This window comes from Carcharhinus amblyrhynchos, chromosome 1 (genome assembly GCF_965287045.1).
Source record: "Carcharhinus amblyrhynchos chromosome 1, sCarAmb.v2.hapA, whole genome shotgun sequence".
Taxonomy (NCBI): domain Eukaryota; kingdom Metazoa; phylum Chordata; class Chondrichthyes; order Carcharhiniformes; family Carcharhinidae; genus Carcharhinus; species Carcharhinus amblyrhynchos.
In genome coordinates, this window is record NC_137324.1 from 127417991 (window position 1) to 127436736 (window position 18746).

The window sequence follows — 18746 nt, forward strand, 5'->3', positions numbered from 1 at the left end:
GCCTCCAACACTTCAACGGGCAGAGAATTCCAGAGATTCACCACCCTTTCAGTGAAGAAGTTCTTCCTCAACTCCGTTCTAAACCGCCCCACCTTTATCTTGAGGCTGTGCCCCCTAGTCCTACTGTCCTTTCTGAGCGGGAAGAGTCTCTCCACCTTTATCCTATCCATCCCATTCATCATCTTATATGCCTCAATGAGATCTCCCCTCATTCTTCTAAACTCTAATGAGTACAAGCCTAGTTTATTCAGCCTCTCCTCATAGCTCAACCCCCTCAACTCTGGCATCAGCCTAGTAAACCTCCTCTGCACTCCCTCCAAGGCCAAAATATCCTTGCGTAAGTACGGCGACCAAAACTGCACACAGTACTCCAGCTGCGGCCTCACCAATGCCCTATACTGCCGCAGCAAGACCTCCCTACTTTTATATTCAATCCCCCTCGCTATGAAGGCCAGCATCCCATTTGCCTTCCTGACCACCTGCTGCACCTGCAAGCTGGGTTTTTGCGACTCATGCACAAGGACCCCGAGGTCCCTCTGCACCGTCGCCTGCTGCAGTTTTTCGCCACGTAAGTAATAATCCTTCCTACCAAAGTGGACCACCTCGCACTTGCCAACATTAAATTCCATTTGCCAGTTCCTGGCCCATTTGCCCAGCCTATCTAGATCCTTCTGTAGATTCTCCACACCCTCCGCGCAATTTGCCGTTCCACCAATCTTGGTGTCATCAGCAAATTTTGACACCCTACACTCGGTTCCCTCCTCCAGATCATCTACGTAAATGGTAAATAGCTGATGACTATCTTCATCAATTAAATGGTAAATAGCTGATGAATATCTTCATCAATTAAGAACCTATCTCTGTCTTAAATACACTCAAACACCTGGCTGCACAGCCTTCTGTGGCAATGAATTCCATAGATTCACCACACTCTGGCTGAAGAAATTCCTCCACATCGCAGTTCGAAAGGATTGTTCCTTTATTCTGAAGCTGTGCCCTCGGATCCTAGTCTCTCCTACAATGAAAACATCTTCTCCATGTTTACGCTATCCAGGCCTTTCAGTATTCTGTAAGTTTCAATGAGAACCCCCCTCATCCTCTAAACTCCATCAAGTACAGACCTAGAGTCCTCAAATACTCCTCATACGTCATTCCCTTCCCTGGGTCGTCAGGGACAGTCCTTTGATAAAAGTGGGGCACCGGAGAAAAAAGTTTGAAAACCACTGATATAGCTGATTGTTATTGAAAAGTCTGTTTATTATACAGATCATGCCAATATGATATCGCAATCACTTGTATCGTAATGAGGAGGGAAGTAAACTCACACTGGCTTGCTAAGTTATTAAATTTGTGCTTAAATGCATTTTCTGAATGTTACTTTGCTGGTTACTGTGTTTATGTGGTATTTTCCCATGAGACAAAAAACGAAAACTTGAATGGTGCTTTGCAAGGCCTCTGTTTGTATTGTTGTTGAAAAATAATACGTAAAGGTGTCCATCCAGTCACAACATTACAAAAGAAAAGCAATATCAGGGCACTTCTAGGAGGCAGCCTCAGTGAAGTTTGAAGAGGAAAAGCAGAAAGGGAAGCAGTAGTATTGTCCTGCAGATCTCAATCAGAAGTGCCAAATCACAGGAAATTCAAAAATGCAGGTTATTAGTCAGAGAGCACAATACTTGGCAGTAACGAGTGAGCAATATAATGTAACAAATGGGGATTTTTTAAAAAATGAGGAACAGACAAAATTTCACTTTGTGAAAGCTGGAGACAGCTAACAAAAATCTTTGTGGGCAGCTTTTATGAAATAAACCTTGGCCGGAGTCCTTTGGCTATCCATGCCGGGGTCTTCTGGTCCCGCTAATGGCACGCTGGCACCAGGGATTTCCTGGCAGTATGTGGTGCAGTCAATGTGAAATCCCATTGAAAGCAGTGAGGCCAAAAGACCCAACCTCCAGCAAATGGCACACTGCCTCCCACATCAAGAAACATGCTACAGAGAGGCCAGGGAATCTTCCTTTTTTAATGGAAATAATCCATTCTGGCAAAATAACTAAAATAAAATTATTCCTATCTAGTATTGGCCACCAATAGTTAACTTTGAAACATATGTATTTTTTATTACTATTTGACTGCGGTTAAATGAGTAATCTTCTTCATGTTTGATTCTTGGAACAAGCATATGGTCACTTTCTGTGTACTACATAAACATTCCTTGGGCTAAAGCCACAAGCCCAGTGATAAGAAGCTGAAACACAGTTAACATAGTTACAGAGATCATTTGTATTTATATTCACACTTGCAAGTCTGGAAGTTTGAGACAAAGCAGCACCTCTGAACACAAGCAGAAAGAGTTGTATTCTTATAAATGTGGAATTTTCTTCCAGCTTCAATGGCAAAAGTATGTGGACTGCTGAGTCATGTTTTAAACTGAAGAGCAAACAATATTTTTTGTAGAGCAGTACTGAATAGAATGAAACACCATTTGTTCCTCCTGCATCCCACCCTGACATCACTCCACCCTCAGCAGTTTTATGATGCTTTCGATTCATAGGTTTCTTTGATTTAAAATATCAATTCAAAAAGTTGAGCACGTTGAACATCCACTAAAGCAATGGTCTTATACCATTAACTTGCATTACAATTCCTCCATCCAGCGCTTTTGGTGCTAAATACTGCAGTTGGTACTGAACTCACAATTGAATTGTGCTCCTCCTGCTATTGGTTTGTTTAGGAATTGCCTCAATTCTTTAATGCTCCTCCCTGCCCTAGCCCTGAAGTTGCATCTTCCTATAGTTATTCTCCTATTCTCTATCCTTTCAGGTTTTGTTCCTCTCTCCTCAAAATCAGCCACCAGCCCAGCTCTCCCAAAACCAAATCCATCCTTGCAAACTATTTTCCCATCTCCAAACTCCCTTTCCTTTCCAGAGTCCTTGAACATGTTGTTGCCTCCCAGATCCACTCCATCTTTCCTAGAACTTCATGTTTGAATCACTCCAGTCCGGATTCCTCCCTTGCCACAGCTCTTTTCAAAGTTACAAATGACATCCAATATGACTGTGACAAACTTTCTCTCTTTTTCCTTCTCGACCTGTGTACAGACTTTGACACAAGTGACCATAACATTTTTCCTAATACCTCCCTTCTCTTGTCCAGCTGGGTGAAACTGCTTTCATATGCGTTTCATTCTTATCTGACTGTAGCCAGAGAATCACTTACAAAGACCTCTCTTCCTATGCTCACACCATTACCCTGGTGACCCCCAAAGATCTATCCTTGCCACACCCCAACCCCATGTCTTTTTCACATGCTGCCTCTCAGTGACATAATCCAAAAGTACTGTGTCAATTTTCCCAATTATAATGAACACAACGTGCTCTACCTCACTGCCACCTCTCTTGACTCCTTCACTGTTGCTAAATTGTCAGACTGCTCACCCAACATCCAGCAGTGGATGAGCAGAAATTTCCTCCAATTAAATACTGGGAAGACTGACGCCATTGTTTTTGGCCCTTGCTCTAAACTCCATTCATAGCTACCAATTCCATCCCTCTTCCTGGCAAGAATCTAAGATTAGCTAGTCTGTTTGCAACTTTGCTGTCACTTTTGATCCTCAGATGAGCTTCCAAACTCATATGCCATCACTAAGACCACCCATTTCCAACACAATAACATCAACTTTATTCCTTTCTCAGTTCAACAGTTGAAACCCTTTTTCATGCCTTCTTTACCCCTAGACTGAGCTATTCTAACACACGCCTAGTTCTTCTTCTGTATTCCACCTTCTATAAACTCCAAAATGTTGCTGCCCACATCTTAATTTACACCAATTCCAGTTCAGTTATCACCTGTGCCTGCTGACCTATCCTGGCTCCTGGTCAAGTAATGTATTAATTTAAAAATTCTTAATCTCGCTTTCAAATCCCTCCTTGGCCTCACCTGTCCCTATCTCTGTAACCTCCTTAAACCTGCAACCCTTCAAGATATCTGCGCTCCTTTAATTCTGGCCTTTTGTGCATTTCCAATTGTAATTTCTCCACCACTGGTGGCTGTGCCTCCAGTCGCCTAGGCCCCAAGCTCTGGAATTCCCTATCTCACTTTCCCCCTTAAAGACACTCTTTAAAATAATCTGACCCGATCTTCTTACTTTGCTCAGTTTCATACTTTGTTTATAAGCACATTGGGCTGTTTCATGATGTTAATGGCGCTATGTAAATATAAGTTGCTGTAAAAACACTTTATCTGTCAAGGACAGCATCATTTTCATATGTGTTTGATTATTATTGAAATAAATAGATACTGAAAAATGATACTAATTCAATGATACCAAGTCACCAGTTTGTTGAATGTGGGAATACTGCACCTCTAAAACTGCCACTTCCTGTCCATTCCTAAGCAAACGGAATGCCAATGGGTGTTTGGAATCCAGGCCTGGAATGATCTCACATCCGCGTAGTGGAATAGAAGCCATGTGAATTTTCAGGTCAGTCCTATCTTTGTGGAGGATCAGCTTGTTATCTTTCACCCTGCACCAACGTTCCCTCCATCGATTGTTAGACAGCACATTCAGATAGCCTAGAAAAATCAGGGTAGGAGAAAAAATGCTCATACCTCTACATCCACACACTTACATCACCACATCTGGTTCTCTCAAGATAGAACTCTTTCAGTTTCTTTATTTTCAAAACTCCTGAGATGAAAACACCAGAGATGAAAAGGAACCTGGTAGGTAAAATATCCTAAATGCAGGGTTTTTCTTTTACATTGCATTGCACAAATTGTTCATCAATAACATGTACTTTAAAATCATACAACTGGTATATGACCAAATCTATATGATGCCCTCTGCTAAAGTGGGCAATCTATAATTAATGGTTTCAATGAACATTCAAGGATTTTTCCGATCACTTGTTGTAACTTTGTGAATGATAGGGATAGTCGCATGATGTCGGTTGATTGTTGCAATACATGGGCCTTGAAAAGTAAAACAAAGCATAAGTTTTACTTGTAAAATTTAACTGAAATACTCAAATATAAAAATATTGACTGGGGTTCTCCTTAAAAAAAACGAAGTGTCCAATGGGCAGGAAAGTCTCTCATTTACCCACCCCCTTTTTCAGGGGTACTTACCTGAAAGAATCTTTAACATTGTGCATCGGGGAATGCCTCAGAGGGATTCATGTTGGCAAGTGAGGGCCAGGCCTCATCTCACTTGAGAGGACGGCAGCAGAGTGGAGAGCAGTCCACCGAACATGCGCTGATCTCTGTGTACTGCACCCCCCCCCCGACCCCCCATTCCACATTGCCAGTCTCCCAATCGTTGGCCTCCTGTTTATCCCCGAAGCCTGGACCTAATTGTGCACCCCTCTCCTGATCACAGGCCTCCCAAAGCCATTCTCCCGCAATCGCCAGCCTTCCCGAACACCTCCCACCGATCGTTGGCCTACCAGACCTCCTCTGGGCCAGCCCCACTCTCCCTCCCAATATATCAGCCCTGACCCTCCCCCCCACCAATGTCCACCCACCAGCTCTGACACCCTCTCCCCTCCATCGCCCTCTTCCCTCTCCCACTGATCCCATTGCAGAGTGACAGAGGCTCCCCCCCCCGCCCAATAGCACCCCCCCACTCCAGTATGCCCCTCTCCCTCTGACCCCAACCCTTGGCACTACCCAGTGTATTGAAATTCAGGTTTCAATATGCTAATCAGCTCTGTGCCGATTTCTGGCGAGTGATTGGTGTAGAGGGCAGGGATTTCGGTTCCTAGATCACTGGGACCTCTTTAGGGGTAGGTGGGACCTGTATAGTAAGGACGGGTGGCACTTAAATACCAGGGGGACTAATGTCTTGGCGGGAAGACTGGCTAAGGCTACCGGGGGGACTTTAAACTAGAAAGGATGGGGGGAGGGAACTGTGATGGGGAAACTGGGACGGAGGAGGTTCGCTCCCAGGTAGGGGAGGACCGCAGGCAGTATGGGAGGGAGGTTAGACAGGCGGTGGAGATGGGAAATGCCCAGACTGAGGGGCTGAAGTGTATATATTTTAATGCAAGGAGTGTAGTGAATAAGGTAGATGAGCTTAGGGCGTGGATTGCTGTTTGGGATTGTGATGTGGTGGCCATTACGGAGACTTGGATGTCTCAGGGACAGGACTGGGTACTTCAGGTGCCAGGCTTCAGGTGCTTCAGGAAGGACAGGGAGGGTGGCAGAAGGGGTGGTGGAGTGGCACTGTTGATCAGGGACAGTGTCATGGCTGCAGAGAAAGAGGATGTTGTGGAGGGACTGTCTACAGAATCTCTGTGGGTGGAAGTTACAAACAGCAAAGGGTCGAAAACTTTGCTGGGTGTATTCTATAGGCTGCCCAATAGTGACAGGGAAGTTGAGGTGCAGATAGGGAAACAGATTCTGGAGAGATGTTTTAATAACAGAGTTGTCGTGATGGGAGACTTCAATTTCCCAAACATCGACTGGAATATCCCTAGGGTAAGGGGTTTGGATGGGGAGGAGTTTGTTAGGTGTGTTCAGGAAGGTTTCCTGACACAGTATGTGGATAAGCCTACGAGGGGAGAGGCTGTACTTGACCTGGTACTGGCGAATGAACCAGGGCAGGTGATGGATCTTTCGGTAGGAGAGCATCTTGGAAATGGTGACCATAATTCTATCTCCTTCACAATTGCATTGGAACGAGATAGGATCAGGCAGGCTAGGAAGGTGTTTGTCTGGGGTAAGGGGAGATACGAAGAAGTCAGGAAGTTACTTGGACAAATAAACTGGAAGGAGGCGTTCTTAGGGAAAAGTACCAAAGGAAGGTGGCAGATATTCAAGGAATGTGTGTCTGGAGCTCTGAATGACAACGTTCCGATGAGACAAGGGGGTTTTGGTAGGTCGCGGGAACCGTGGTGCATGAAGGCTGTGTTGAACCTAGTCAGGAGGAAAAGGAAGGTGTACAAGAGGTTCAGGGAATTAGGAGAGGTTAAAGATCTTGAGGAGTATAAGGACTGTAAGAAGGAACTTAAAAGGGAAATTAGGAGAGCCAGAAGGGGTCATGAGAAGACCTTGGCGGGTAAGATTAAGGAGAATCCCAAGGCCTTCTATAAATATGTGAAAGGTAAAAGGATAAGAAGAGAAGGGATAGGACCTATAAAAGGTGAGGGGGGAAAGGTTTGTGTGGAACCAGAAGAAATGGCAGAGGTGCTTAACGAGTACTTCGCCTCAGTATTCTCAGTGGAAGCTGATCTGGGAGATTTTGTTATGGATTTGCGGCAGATGGAAAAGATTGAGTACGTGAATATTAAGGAGGAGGATGTGTTGGAACTTTTGAATTCTATCAAGGTAGATAAGTCGCCTGGACCAGATGGGATGTACCCCAGGATACTGTGGGAGGCGAGGGAAGAGATTGCAGAGCCCCTGGCGATGATCTTTGCGTCGTCAATGGAGACGGGAGAGGTTCCGGAGGATTGGAGGATTGCGGATGTAGTTCCTATTTTCAAGAAAGGGAACAGAGATAGCCCGGGAAATTACCGACCGGTGAGTCTGACCTCAGTGGTTGGTAAGCTGATAGAGAGGCTTCTGAGGGACAAGATTTACGAACATTTGGAGAGGTTTGACATGATCAGGAATAGTCACCATGGATTTGTCAAGGGCAGGTCGTGCCTTACAAGCCTAGTTGAGTTCTTCGATAATGTGACTGAACACATTGACGAAGGAAGTGCCTTGGACGTAGTGTACATGGACTTCAGCAAGGCGTTTGATAAGGTCCCCCATGCAAGACTTCTTGAGAAGGTGAGAGGGCATGGGATCCAAGGGCCTTTGGCCTTGTGGATTCAGAACGGGCTTGCCTGCAGAAGGCAGAGAGTGGTTGTGGATGGGGCTTTTTCTGAATGGAGGTCAGTCACCAGCGGAGTGCCTCAAGGATCTGTTCTGGGACCCTTGTTGTTTGTCATTTTCATAAATGACCTGGATGAGGAAGTGGAGGGATGGGTAAGTAAGTTCGCTGATGACACTAAGGTCGGTGGTGTTGTGGATGGTCTGGAAGGATGGCAAAAGTTGCAGCAGGACATAGATAGGATGCAGGACTGGGCGGAGAAGTGGCAGATGGACTTCAACGCAGATAAATGTGTAGTCGTCCATTTTGGCAGAACCAACGGGATGAACGAGTACACTATCAAGGGCAGAAGTCTGAGTAGTGTTGAAGAGCAGAAGGATCTTGGGGTCCGGGTCCACAGGACTCTTAAATCGGCCTCGCAGGTGGAGGAGGTGGTCAAGAAGGCGTATGGTGTACTGGCCTTCATTAATCGAGGGATTGAGTTTAGGAGTCGGGAGGTAATGCTGCAACTTTATAAGACCCTTGTCAGGCCTCATTTAGAGTATTGTGCGCAGTTCTGGTCGCCTCACTATAGGAAAGATGTAGAAGCTATTGAGAGGGTACAGAGGAGATTTACAAGGATGTTGCCTGGACTGGGAGGCATGCCTTATGAAGTTAGGTTGAGGGAGCTGGGACTCTTTTCCCTGGAGAGACGAAGGTTGAGAGGCGACCTGATAGAAGTTTACAAAATGTTGAGAGGAATAGATAGGGTGGACTCTCAGAGGCTATTTCCCCGGGTTGAAATGGTTGCTATGAGAGGACACAGATTTAAGGTGCAGGGAGGGAAGTTCAGAAGTGATGTTAGGGGTAAGTTTTTCACTCAGAGGGTGGTGAGTGAATGGAATCGGCTGCCGTCAGTGGTGGTGGAGGCGAACTCGCTGGGGTCTTTTAAAAGACTTCTGGATGAGTATATGGGGTTTAATGAGATTGAGGGTTATAGATAGGTCTGTAGGTTGGTAGGTGTTGATGTGATCGGCGCAACTCGTGGGCCGAAGGGCCTGTTTGTGCTGTAGTATTCTATGTTCTATGTTCTATGATTGATTACTCTGAAAAAAGGGCCTGGGAGGCTCATGACCAACCTCCTGCTAAAGGCCACAGTGCTACTCAATCCTGGCCATTGTGTTAGGTACTTTTTTGAAGCCCTGAAGCTATCAAGACTTAAATAACCTCTACCAAGAACAAGATGAAACATACCACAGGTCGGGATGTCTTCTTCAGCAGAAGAGGTCTGTTCATCTGTTGATGGCTTCTTTTTTCCCAGACCAATGATCCTGGTAATTTTCTTTCCAGTGACCTTGCCCACAGCCCCTTTTGGCTCAGCCTTTGCATTTTTCTTCCCTTTTCCTGTTTGATGAAACAAATGCAGATTTCACCATCAGGATATTATTATCAAGATAGTACATGTGGTTCACATTTCATGCTACAGGCTGTGCCAAACTATCTAATGTTTCTGTCACCCCAATTTATGGTAGGGTTGGCATTCTTCAATTTGGACAGCTGTGTGTGTTCCACTCCAATTGCAGCAGGCTAATCAGAATACCGGGCCAAAAGTCTTCATTTTGCAATCAACTGATTCATTTATATTTTGGTTGATAGTGTAAAATGGATAATATTGATTCAGCCACTATGTTCAACAGAAATGTACAACAGGTGGCTGTTCCAATATTACGTGCTCTACTTGTGGGGAGGCAATGGCATTGTAGATTTGTTGCTGGACTTATAATCCAGAGACCCAGGCTAATGCTCCAGGGACCTGGGTTCAAATCCCACCGTGGCAGATTGTAAAATTTGAATTCAATAAAAATTTGGAATTAAAAGTACAATGATAGCCATGAACAAATGCTTAAAAAAAACCTATGGCCAAGGGCCAAATTTATTCATAATAACTTTGCTTAGAACATGATTTGAGCAAATGAGTACAGATTGATATTTTACATTTTTTGTTGATTAATACTGAATTTTTTTTTATTCATTCGTGGGACATGGGTGTCACTGGCTGGCCAGCATTTATTGCCCATCCCTAGTTGCTCTTGAGAAGGTACAGGTGAACTGCCTTTTTGAATCGCTGCAGTCGATGTTCTGTGGGTTGACCCACAATGCCATTAGGGAGGGAATTCCAGGATTTTGACCCAGCGACTGCGAAGGAACAGAAGAACATAAGAAATAGGAGCAGGAGTAGGCCATCTAGCCCTTCGAGCCTGCCCCGCCATTCAATAAGATCATGGCTGATCTGTCGTGGCTCAGTTCCACATTCCCGCCCTCTCCCCATGACCCTTAATTCCCTCGCTTATCAAAAACCCATCAACCCGCGTCTTAAAAATATTTAGCGAGGTAGCCTCCACCACTTCAACGGGCAGAGAATTCCAGAGATTCACCACCCTTTCAGTGAAGAAGTTCCTCCTCAACTCCGTTCTAAACCGCCCCCCCTTTATCTTGAGGCTGTGCCCCCTAGTCCTACTGTCCTTTCTGAGCGGGAAGAGTCTCTCCACCTTTATCCTATCCATCCCATTCATCATCTTATATGTCTCAATGAGATCTCCCCTCATTCTTCTAAACTCTAACGAGTACAAGCCTAGTTTATTCAGCCTCTCCTCACAGCTCAACCCCCTCAACTCCGGTATCAGCCTAGTAAACCTCCTCTGCACTCCCTCCAAGGCCAAAATATCCTTGCGTAAGTACGGCGACCAAAACTGCACACAGTACTCCAGCTGCGGCCTCACCAATGCCCTATACAGCCGCAGCAAGACCTCCCTACTTTTATATTCAATCCCCCTCGCTATGAAGGCCAGCATCCCATTAGCCTTCCTGACCACCTGCTGCACCTGCAGGCTGGGTTTTTGCGACTCATGCACAAGGACCCCGAGGTCCCTCTGCACCGTCGCCTGCTGCAGTTTTTCGCCACGCAAGTAATAGTCCTTCCTACCATTATTCCTACCAAAGTGGACCACCTCGCACTTGCCAACATTAAATTCCATTTGCCATTTCCTGGCCCATTCGCCCAGCCTTTCTAGATCCTTCTACAGACTCTCCACACCCTCCGCACAATTTGCCGTTCCACCAATCTTGGTGTCATCAGCAAATTTCGACACCATACACTCGGTTCCCTCCTCCAGATCATCTACATAAATGGTAAATAGCTGAGGCCCCAGCACCGACCCCTGGGGCACTCCACAAGTCACCAACCGCCAATCCAAATAGCACCCATTACCCCCACTCTCTGCCTCCTATTTGACAGCCAATCCTCTATCCACGCGATATATCCACGCGGAACGGCGATATATTTCCAAGTCAGGTGAGTGGCTTGGAGAGGAACTTGTAGGTGGTGGTGTTCCCATGTATCTGCTACCCTCGTCTTTCTAGATGTAAGTGGTCGAGGGTTTGGAAGGTGCTGTCTAAGGATCTTTGGTGAATTGCTGCAATGCATCTTTTAGATAGTAAACATTGCTGTCACTGAGCGTAGGTGGTGAGCAATTGAATGTTTGTAGATGCGGCGCCAATCAAGCGAGCTGCTTTGTCCTGGATGGTGTCAAGCTTCATGAATGTTGTTGGAGCTGCACCCAGGCAAGTGGGGAATATTCCATCACACTCCTGACTTGTGCCTTTAGATGGTGGATAGGCTTTGGGGAGTCAGGAGGTGAGTTACTTGCCACAATATTCTGAGCTTCTGACCTACTCCTGGAGCAGCTGTTTATCTGATGAGCCCAGTTGAGTTTCTGGTCAATGGTAATCCAAGGATGTTGACAGCGGGGGATTCAGTGATAGTTACACCACTGAATGTCAAGGGGCGGTGGTTAGAGTGTCTCTTATTGGTGATGGTCATTGCCTAGCATTTGGATGGCGCAAATGTTACTTGCCACTTGTCAGCCCAAGCCTGGATATTATCCAGATCTTGTTATATTTGAACATGGATGGCTTCAGCAACTGAGGAGTCGTGAATGGTGCTGAACATTGCACAATCATCGGCGAACATCCCCACGACGGAGTGAAGGTCATTAATGAAGCAGCTGAAGATTGTTAGGCCTAGGACATTACACTGAGGCACTCCTGCAGAGATGTCCTGGAGCTGAAATGACTGACCCTCTACAATCATCTTCCTTTGTACCAAGTATGACTCCCAACCAGCGGAGAGTTGCATCCTGATATTCACTGATTCCAATTTTGCGAAGGCTCCTCGATGCCACACTCAGTCTAATGCACCTTGATATTAAAGGCTGTCACTCTCATCTCACCTCTGCAATTCAGTTCTTTTGAACCAAGGCTGTAATGAGGTCAGGAGCTGAGTGACCCTGGCAAAACCCAAACTGGGTGTCACTGAGCAGGTTATTGCTGAGCAGATGCTGCTTGATAGCACCATTGATGATCCCCTTCCATCTCTTTACTGATGATCGAGAGTAAACTGATTGGGTGGTAATTGGCCAGGTTCGATTTGTTCTGCTTTTTGTGTATAGGACATACCACATTGTCCATATTATTGGGTAGATGCCAGTGTTGTAACTGTACTGGAAGAGCTTGGCTAGGAGAGCAGCGAGTTCTGCAGCATCAGTCTTCAGTACTACTGCCGGACTCTTATGAGTACCCATTGTCTTTACAGTATCCAGTGCCTCCAACCATTTCTTGATATCACAAGGAGTGAATCGAATTGGCTGGAGGCTGGCAACTGAGATGCTGGGGAGCATTGGAGAAGGCTAACTTGGATCATCAGCATTCTGGCTGAAGATTGTTGCAATTACTTCAGCCTTATTTTTTGCACTGATATGCTGGGGTCCTCCATCATTTAGGATGTGGATATTTGTGAAGCCTCCTTCTCCAGTGAGTTGATTAATTGTCCACCGCCATTCACGACTGGATGTGGAAGGACTGCAGAGCTTGGATCTGATCCGCTGATTGTGGGATCGCTTAGCTCTATCACTTGGTGTTTTTACCGTTTGGTATGCAAGTAGTCCTGTTTGACACCTCATTTTTAGGTATGCCTGGTGCTACTCCTGGCATGCCCCCCTGCACTCTCCATTGAATCAGGATTGATCCCTTGGATTAATGGTAATGGTTGAATGGGGGATATGTCGGTTCATGAGGTTGCAGATTGTGCTGGAGTACAAGTCCATTGCTGTTGACGGTCCACAGCGCCTCATGGATGTGCAGCTTTGAGTTTCTAGATCAGTTCGAAGTCTGTCCCATTTAGCACAATAGTGCCACACAACACGATGGAGGGTATTCTCAATGTGAAGGTGGGACTACGTCTCCACAAGGACTGTGTGGTGGTCACTCTTGCCGATACTGTCATGGACAGATGCATCTGCAGCTGGCAGATTGGTAAGGATGAGGTCAATGATGTTATTTCCTCTTGTTGGTTCCCTCACTACCTGCTGCAGACCCAGTCTAGCAGTTATATCCTTTAGGACCCAACCAGCTTGATCAATAGTGCTGCTGCCAAGCCAGTCTTGGTGGTGGACACTGAAATCCCCCACTCAGAGTACATTTTGCACCCTTGCCACCCTCACTGCTTCTTCCAAATGTTGTTCAACATGGAGGAATACCGATTTATCAGCCGAAGGATGGTGGTACGTAGTAACCAGTAAGAGGTTTCCTTGCTCATGTTTAACCTGAAGCCATGTGACTTCATGTGGTCTGGAGTTGATGTTCAGGACCCCGAGGGCAACTCTCTCCCGACTGTATACCACTGAGCCACCACCTTTGCTGGGTCTGTCCTGCCACTGGGTCTGTCATTGATTGGAGGTCTGTTATTGATACCACGTTGATTTGTTTCATTAACATTTTTATAGGTTTGCAACAACAATTTATTTTTCAAAATGTTTGTGAATGAGCAATTTTTCTGACCATTTCCACATATGCCATTGTTACTATAGGATTCATTTGTTCTATACATAGTGCACACTGAGTGAATAGACATGGTAGGGGCATGAGTTGGCGTGAGGGGTCATTTTGCTTGGAAAACATGGGTTGGCATTGAGTTGGCACGGCAGTTCCAAAGGCCATGGATCAGATGGATGATACGTGGGAAATAACGGGTTATGGAACTGGCTGGGGAATTACCCAAACAGCCTCAGCACTTGGCAGCTCCTGTGGTCACCTCTGATCTGCTTCCAGGGGCAGCAGGCCTGGCTCTGACCCATCGATGCTCATTTCCTTGCAGTCCCCTCCCCTGCAGTACAGTGGCACAATGGTTAGCACTGCTGCCTCAGAGCATCAGCTTCCCAGGTTCAATTCCAGCCTTGGGCCACTATCTGTGTGGAGTTTGTACATTCTCCCTGTATCTGCATGGGTTTCCTCCAGGTGCTCCAGTTTCCTTCCACAGTCCAAAGATGTGTGGGTTAGGTTGATTGGCCTTGCTAAATTGGCCCTAGTGCCAGAGGGATTAACAGGGTAAATGCATAGGGTTGCAGGAATAAGGCCTGGATGGGACTATGGTTGGTACATACTCGATGGGCTGAATGGACTCCTTCTATACTTTAGGGATTTTATGATCTAAAAGCAGAAGTTACAGTATTGGGGACATTTCTACTGAGGCAGATGTTGTGAGCCAAGAGCTCTTCTGAATTGAGCTACTCGCCTGACTAACAAACGTCTGGCTTTTGGGTCCTAAAATACGACTCTACTCAATGGTAAGGTCAAGAATAAAACACATCAGGTGGGAAATGAAGGGCACAAACCCACAATTTACCACTCTGTGAAGGTGAATTTCCCATTTGATATAGATAGGCTATAGAAAGAGCTCAATGTTTGGTTAGGAAAAATTTAACCACTTGTTTGGGAAACTTTGGAGTCATTTGATTATAGCATGAAAAAAAAAGTAATTGATCTAAAATAAAACAACAGACACAGATGCAAGGAACAAGAGGCACCTGCTGAATTGATAAATGCCACAGAATGGTGTATGCACTGTTGCCATGGACCAAATAATCAAATTTTGGAACTTCCTTACTCTTCATATGTCTATAATCACCTAAAATAACGTAGGTTTCTCTCTGCTGTACCTAGTACTTATTGCCCCAAAATAGATAATCATTTTGATATATGTAATGCAGTCATAAAAGTGGACTACTTCACTTTAAACATTGCTTAAACATGTTGCCTTCCTATATTTTATGCTTCAAATAAACTGAACCTGCTTTCCTCAAGTGCCTAATTACATCTTCAGAAAATCCTGAAGGTGCCTCTACCAGTGAATTACTATTACTGAATCTTATACATCCTCAAGACTTCATAACCAGTCTTTGGTCCTTATAAATGCTTTCTGATCTGACTGTATTTCCATTTTTATTTCAGATTTCTAACATTTGCATTTTTTTAAATGCAGGCATTATCTAATGCAAGTGAATGAGGCAGCCTTCTGTGTGCATCATAGTTACAAACAGAGATAAATCTAATTTTGGTAAGCGGCAATGATTAAGGGAGAAATGATGGAATGACTAGGGAGAATCCTCTCCTTCAAAAAGTTGTGCGGGATATTTCATATCCAATTGGATAGGTAGATGCAATCTTGATTTAAAATCTCAACCAAAGGATAGTACTTCTACTGATGCTGCATTCCTTCATCACGTCAATAACGTGTCAAGCTAGATTGTGAGAACAGGAGTGTGCTTTGAGCTCACAACTTTCAAACTCAGCATGTTGAGAATGCTACCAACCAAGCCAGAATTGCACCACGCTCAATACCTTTCAAGTAGCTAATTACAACTTAACCAATATAAATGTCAAACATTGGCAATTGTGAAATACTTGAACAAAGAGCTCCACATCATATCTGAATGGCCCATTATACCAGCCAAGCCCCCGCAATCATTGATTATTGCCGTAAAAAAGAACCATGAACAGACTTTTGGCGGGAAAATAACAATCAGTAATAAAAGGAAATAAAAAATGCTGGAAAAACTCAACAGGTGTGGAAGCATCTTTGAAGAGAGAAAAAGAGAAAACATTTCAAGTTCAATATGACTCTTCTTTGGAACACAACATTCCAGTCATCGCATGCATGAAAAAGAATAGCGTTGTCCCCTTGGCACTCAACAAATCCAATATAAAGATCCCTTACACTAATACAAGTGCATCATGCTTGATCACAGATATGTGACCTTCTTACCTAGATTAAACAATGTTTAAGCACTTCAGTTACTGTGAAATGAATTGAGACTCTGGTGGTCTTGAAAAGCACAATATAAATGCAAGTCTCTTTTCTTTCTGCTCCACTGGGAGAATGAAAGAAAACTCTTTATTTTTGGTTTGTTAAGCTTATTAACAATGAATCTGGGCAGTATTTTATAACTGCATAGTCAAATAAACATGACCTTACTTCATACCTCAAGATGATAGGAATGCACTTACATGGACTCCTTCACTGTTTATGCAGTTCTTCCTCTGATGTTATGGTGGACAAACAGAAGAAGCCACAAGGAAATTTGTCCCATTTGAATGTAACAAACTGGAAGCTTTTGGAGTATCTTTATCAATGACAAGAAGGAATTATACATAATGGTGAATGGTGTTGGGGGTGTTAATGGTTATGGTCAGAGAGTTTGGGTGAAGCAGCCACTGATATTATATGTCATGAAAGTTTGTTAATCCAATACTGGTGAGTTTGATGTGTGTTTAGCGCAGATCTATAGCCCTTTGAGGTTTTTTATTAAAATGTGAGCAAACAACAGATAATAAAAGGAGCATGTCCTGTGTTCCCAGCTGCAGTTTATGCTTGAAAGAAACCTGAGTCAAAGACAGACCTCCAAAAACTAGCTCCGATTCTCTGGCCTGCACTCTGTATAATTTAGGTTACCCAGTGAAAACACAGGATTGTGTAATTGCCCTATAATAAAGAATTGAAAAGCATTAACATGTGCAACCATGTTGTAGTCCCATTCCCCTTCCCATCACCTTCCACTATTTAATTAAATTCATCTATGGTGTTTTGGGGTATGGCCACATCTCAAAATAGCACTGTATCACAGGAATGGCTACCAATGGTAAAGTTGTTCTTTGGTCACTTTTGCAAGCGTGAGCTGAAGACTACCATCAAATTGGCCACAGAATCAGTCGGCCAGTCATCCTCTGCACTGAGGGACATGCATGTTCAGCGACCATTTTTGAGTGGCATAAGATGGAAACCCTAAAAATAAGCACAATAATTTTTCTTATCCATAGGAACATAACTTAATCTATAAAAAAATAGGAAATTCCGTATTGATTGATTGCAATCTACAACAACAACTGAAGATCTAGCATCAGGCATGATGGATTGGGTGGCTTCCTCTGTGCTGTAAATTTTAGGATTAGGATTTAGGCAGCTACCATAAAACAAACATGTTGTTCAGATGACTTTGTGTCCCTCGAGTCACTATGAACTTTATGGTGACCTAAAGTCACCTGGAACATGCAGAAACTATAACATGATCCAATTAATTTGATCTTCCACTGGAAGAATGAACATCAAAGCCTTGGAGTGGGTGCAGAGGAAAAGTACAGCAATGAGGGACCAGTTAAGTGGACAGAGTACAGACGCTGGGTTTGTTCTCCTTAGGGCAGAGAAGGTTAAATGAGATTTAATAGAACTATTCAAAACCAAGAAGGGATTTGATGGAGTAAGTAAGGAAAAATTGTTTCCACTAACAGGAAGGTCAGGAACTGGAGACACAGATTTGAGATAATTATCAAAAGTACCAGTGACGCGGGCAGCAAGAAAGTTGAGACTTTTCTCCTAAACACTGAGTTGTAATCTGGTAGAAGCAGGTTCAATAATAATTTCCAAAAGAGGACTGGACATAGACTTGGAGAAAAGAAATGCAGAACTATAGAGAAGTAAGCAGGGGAATAGGATAATTGGAAAGCTCTTTCAAAATCCAGCGGGGGTATAATGGGCTAAATAGCCACCTGTGCTGTAACATTCTGAGTTAGGAAGCTTAATTGTCCTTTTCAAATAATAGATTTCGCATTTTTTTCTAATGCATCTCCACACACTTACCCTCAGATTAACACTACTAAAAAAAAAACTGACATGCAGACAGTTGAATAGGGAATATCTGGAACATCATATTTACACCTGTAACTCAAGGCAAATGATACAAGAACAATTGATGGCAGCTATCTTTCACAGTTGTTAAAACAATCTGCCTCATGAGAGACCACACATTCACTTTGACAAGAGCCAGCAAATAAGCATTTCAGCCAATGCAAAGACAGAGACAGAACTGCCTGCATTTAAAGCAGAAATTTTAATCTTGTCACAATGCTGACAAAAACATGAAAAAGTATTGTGTGATTTGAAATAAGACCCATCTATTGGGTTACAGCTGAATGTTTGTGATGTTCAGCAGTTTTATGTTATGCAATATGGAGGTAAATTTTATAGACCTCCGCTGACATATATGAAGGCAGGGGCATGTAAAATTAATGGGTAATCAGCTCATTATCCTCCTGCCTAATCCCTGAACTACTCCTTCCATATTACAGAGACACTGGTAAAATGTCAGCCAGCCATTCTTTCCACCTCTGCTGCTATAATATGGATGGCTGGGGAGGGTGGAAGGAAGGCAGTGACCTGGTAGGCTTCACTGCATAGGCTAAAGTCAAGTAGGTAGGAGAGTAGTGGGTCCCGTGCTTATCAGGACCACCATCCCTCAAGACAACAACCCTTTGTGCTTCCCCAACTGCCGGTTAAAATCCGACCCCTCAACATCCTGAGATCATGAAAGTGTCCCTGCCCAAAATGCCCAGGCTTATCTCAAGTCTTGGAGACATGACTTCTTCACAATTAGGACTCTTTGTAGACAAAGCAGCTGCCACTAATGTGTTCTGGTACAAAGTGGCAGCCAGATTGGCTAGTAGCTCTTGATGATATGATTTCTTATCCCTGAAGGACACCAGTCCCACTCTGAATTCATTA

The 18746-nt window shown here is 44.2% G+C and overlaps 1 protein-coding gene across 4 annotated transcripts in view; it reads right to left on the reverse strand.

Moving 5' to 3' along the window:
- afap1 (actin filament associated protein 1) overlaps nucleotides 1-18746 on the reverse strand; it is a 243103-nt gene that overhangs the window by 49339 nt on the left and 175018 nt on the right. For all 4 annotated transcript variants that reach the window (XM_080192292.1, XM_080192272.1, XM_080192282.1 and 1 more), the window contains 2 exons: nucleotides 9053-9202; nucleotides 4361-4572 (listed from right to left, as the gene is read on the reverse strand). In XM_080192292.1, coding sequence (XP_080048418.1) covers nucleotides 4361-4572; nucleotides 9053-9202 — 362 coding nt within the window. The remainder of the gene's footprint in view (nucleotides 1-4360; nucleotides 4573-9052; nucleotides 9203-18746) is intronic.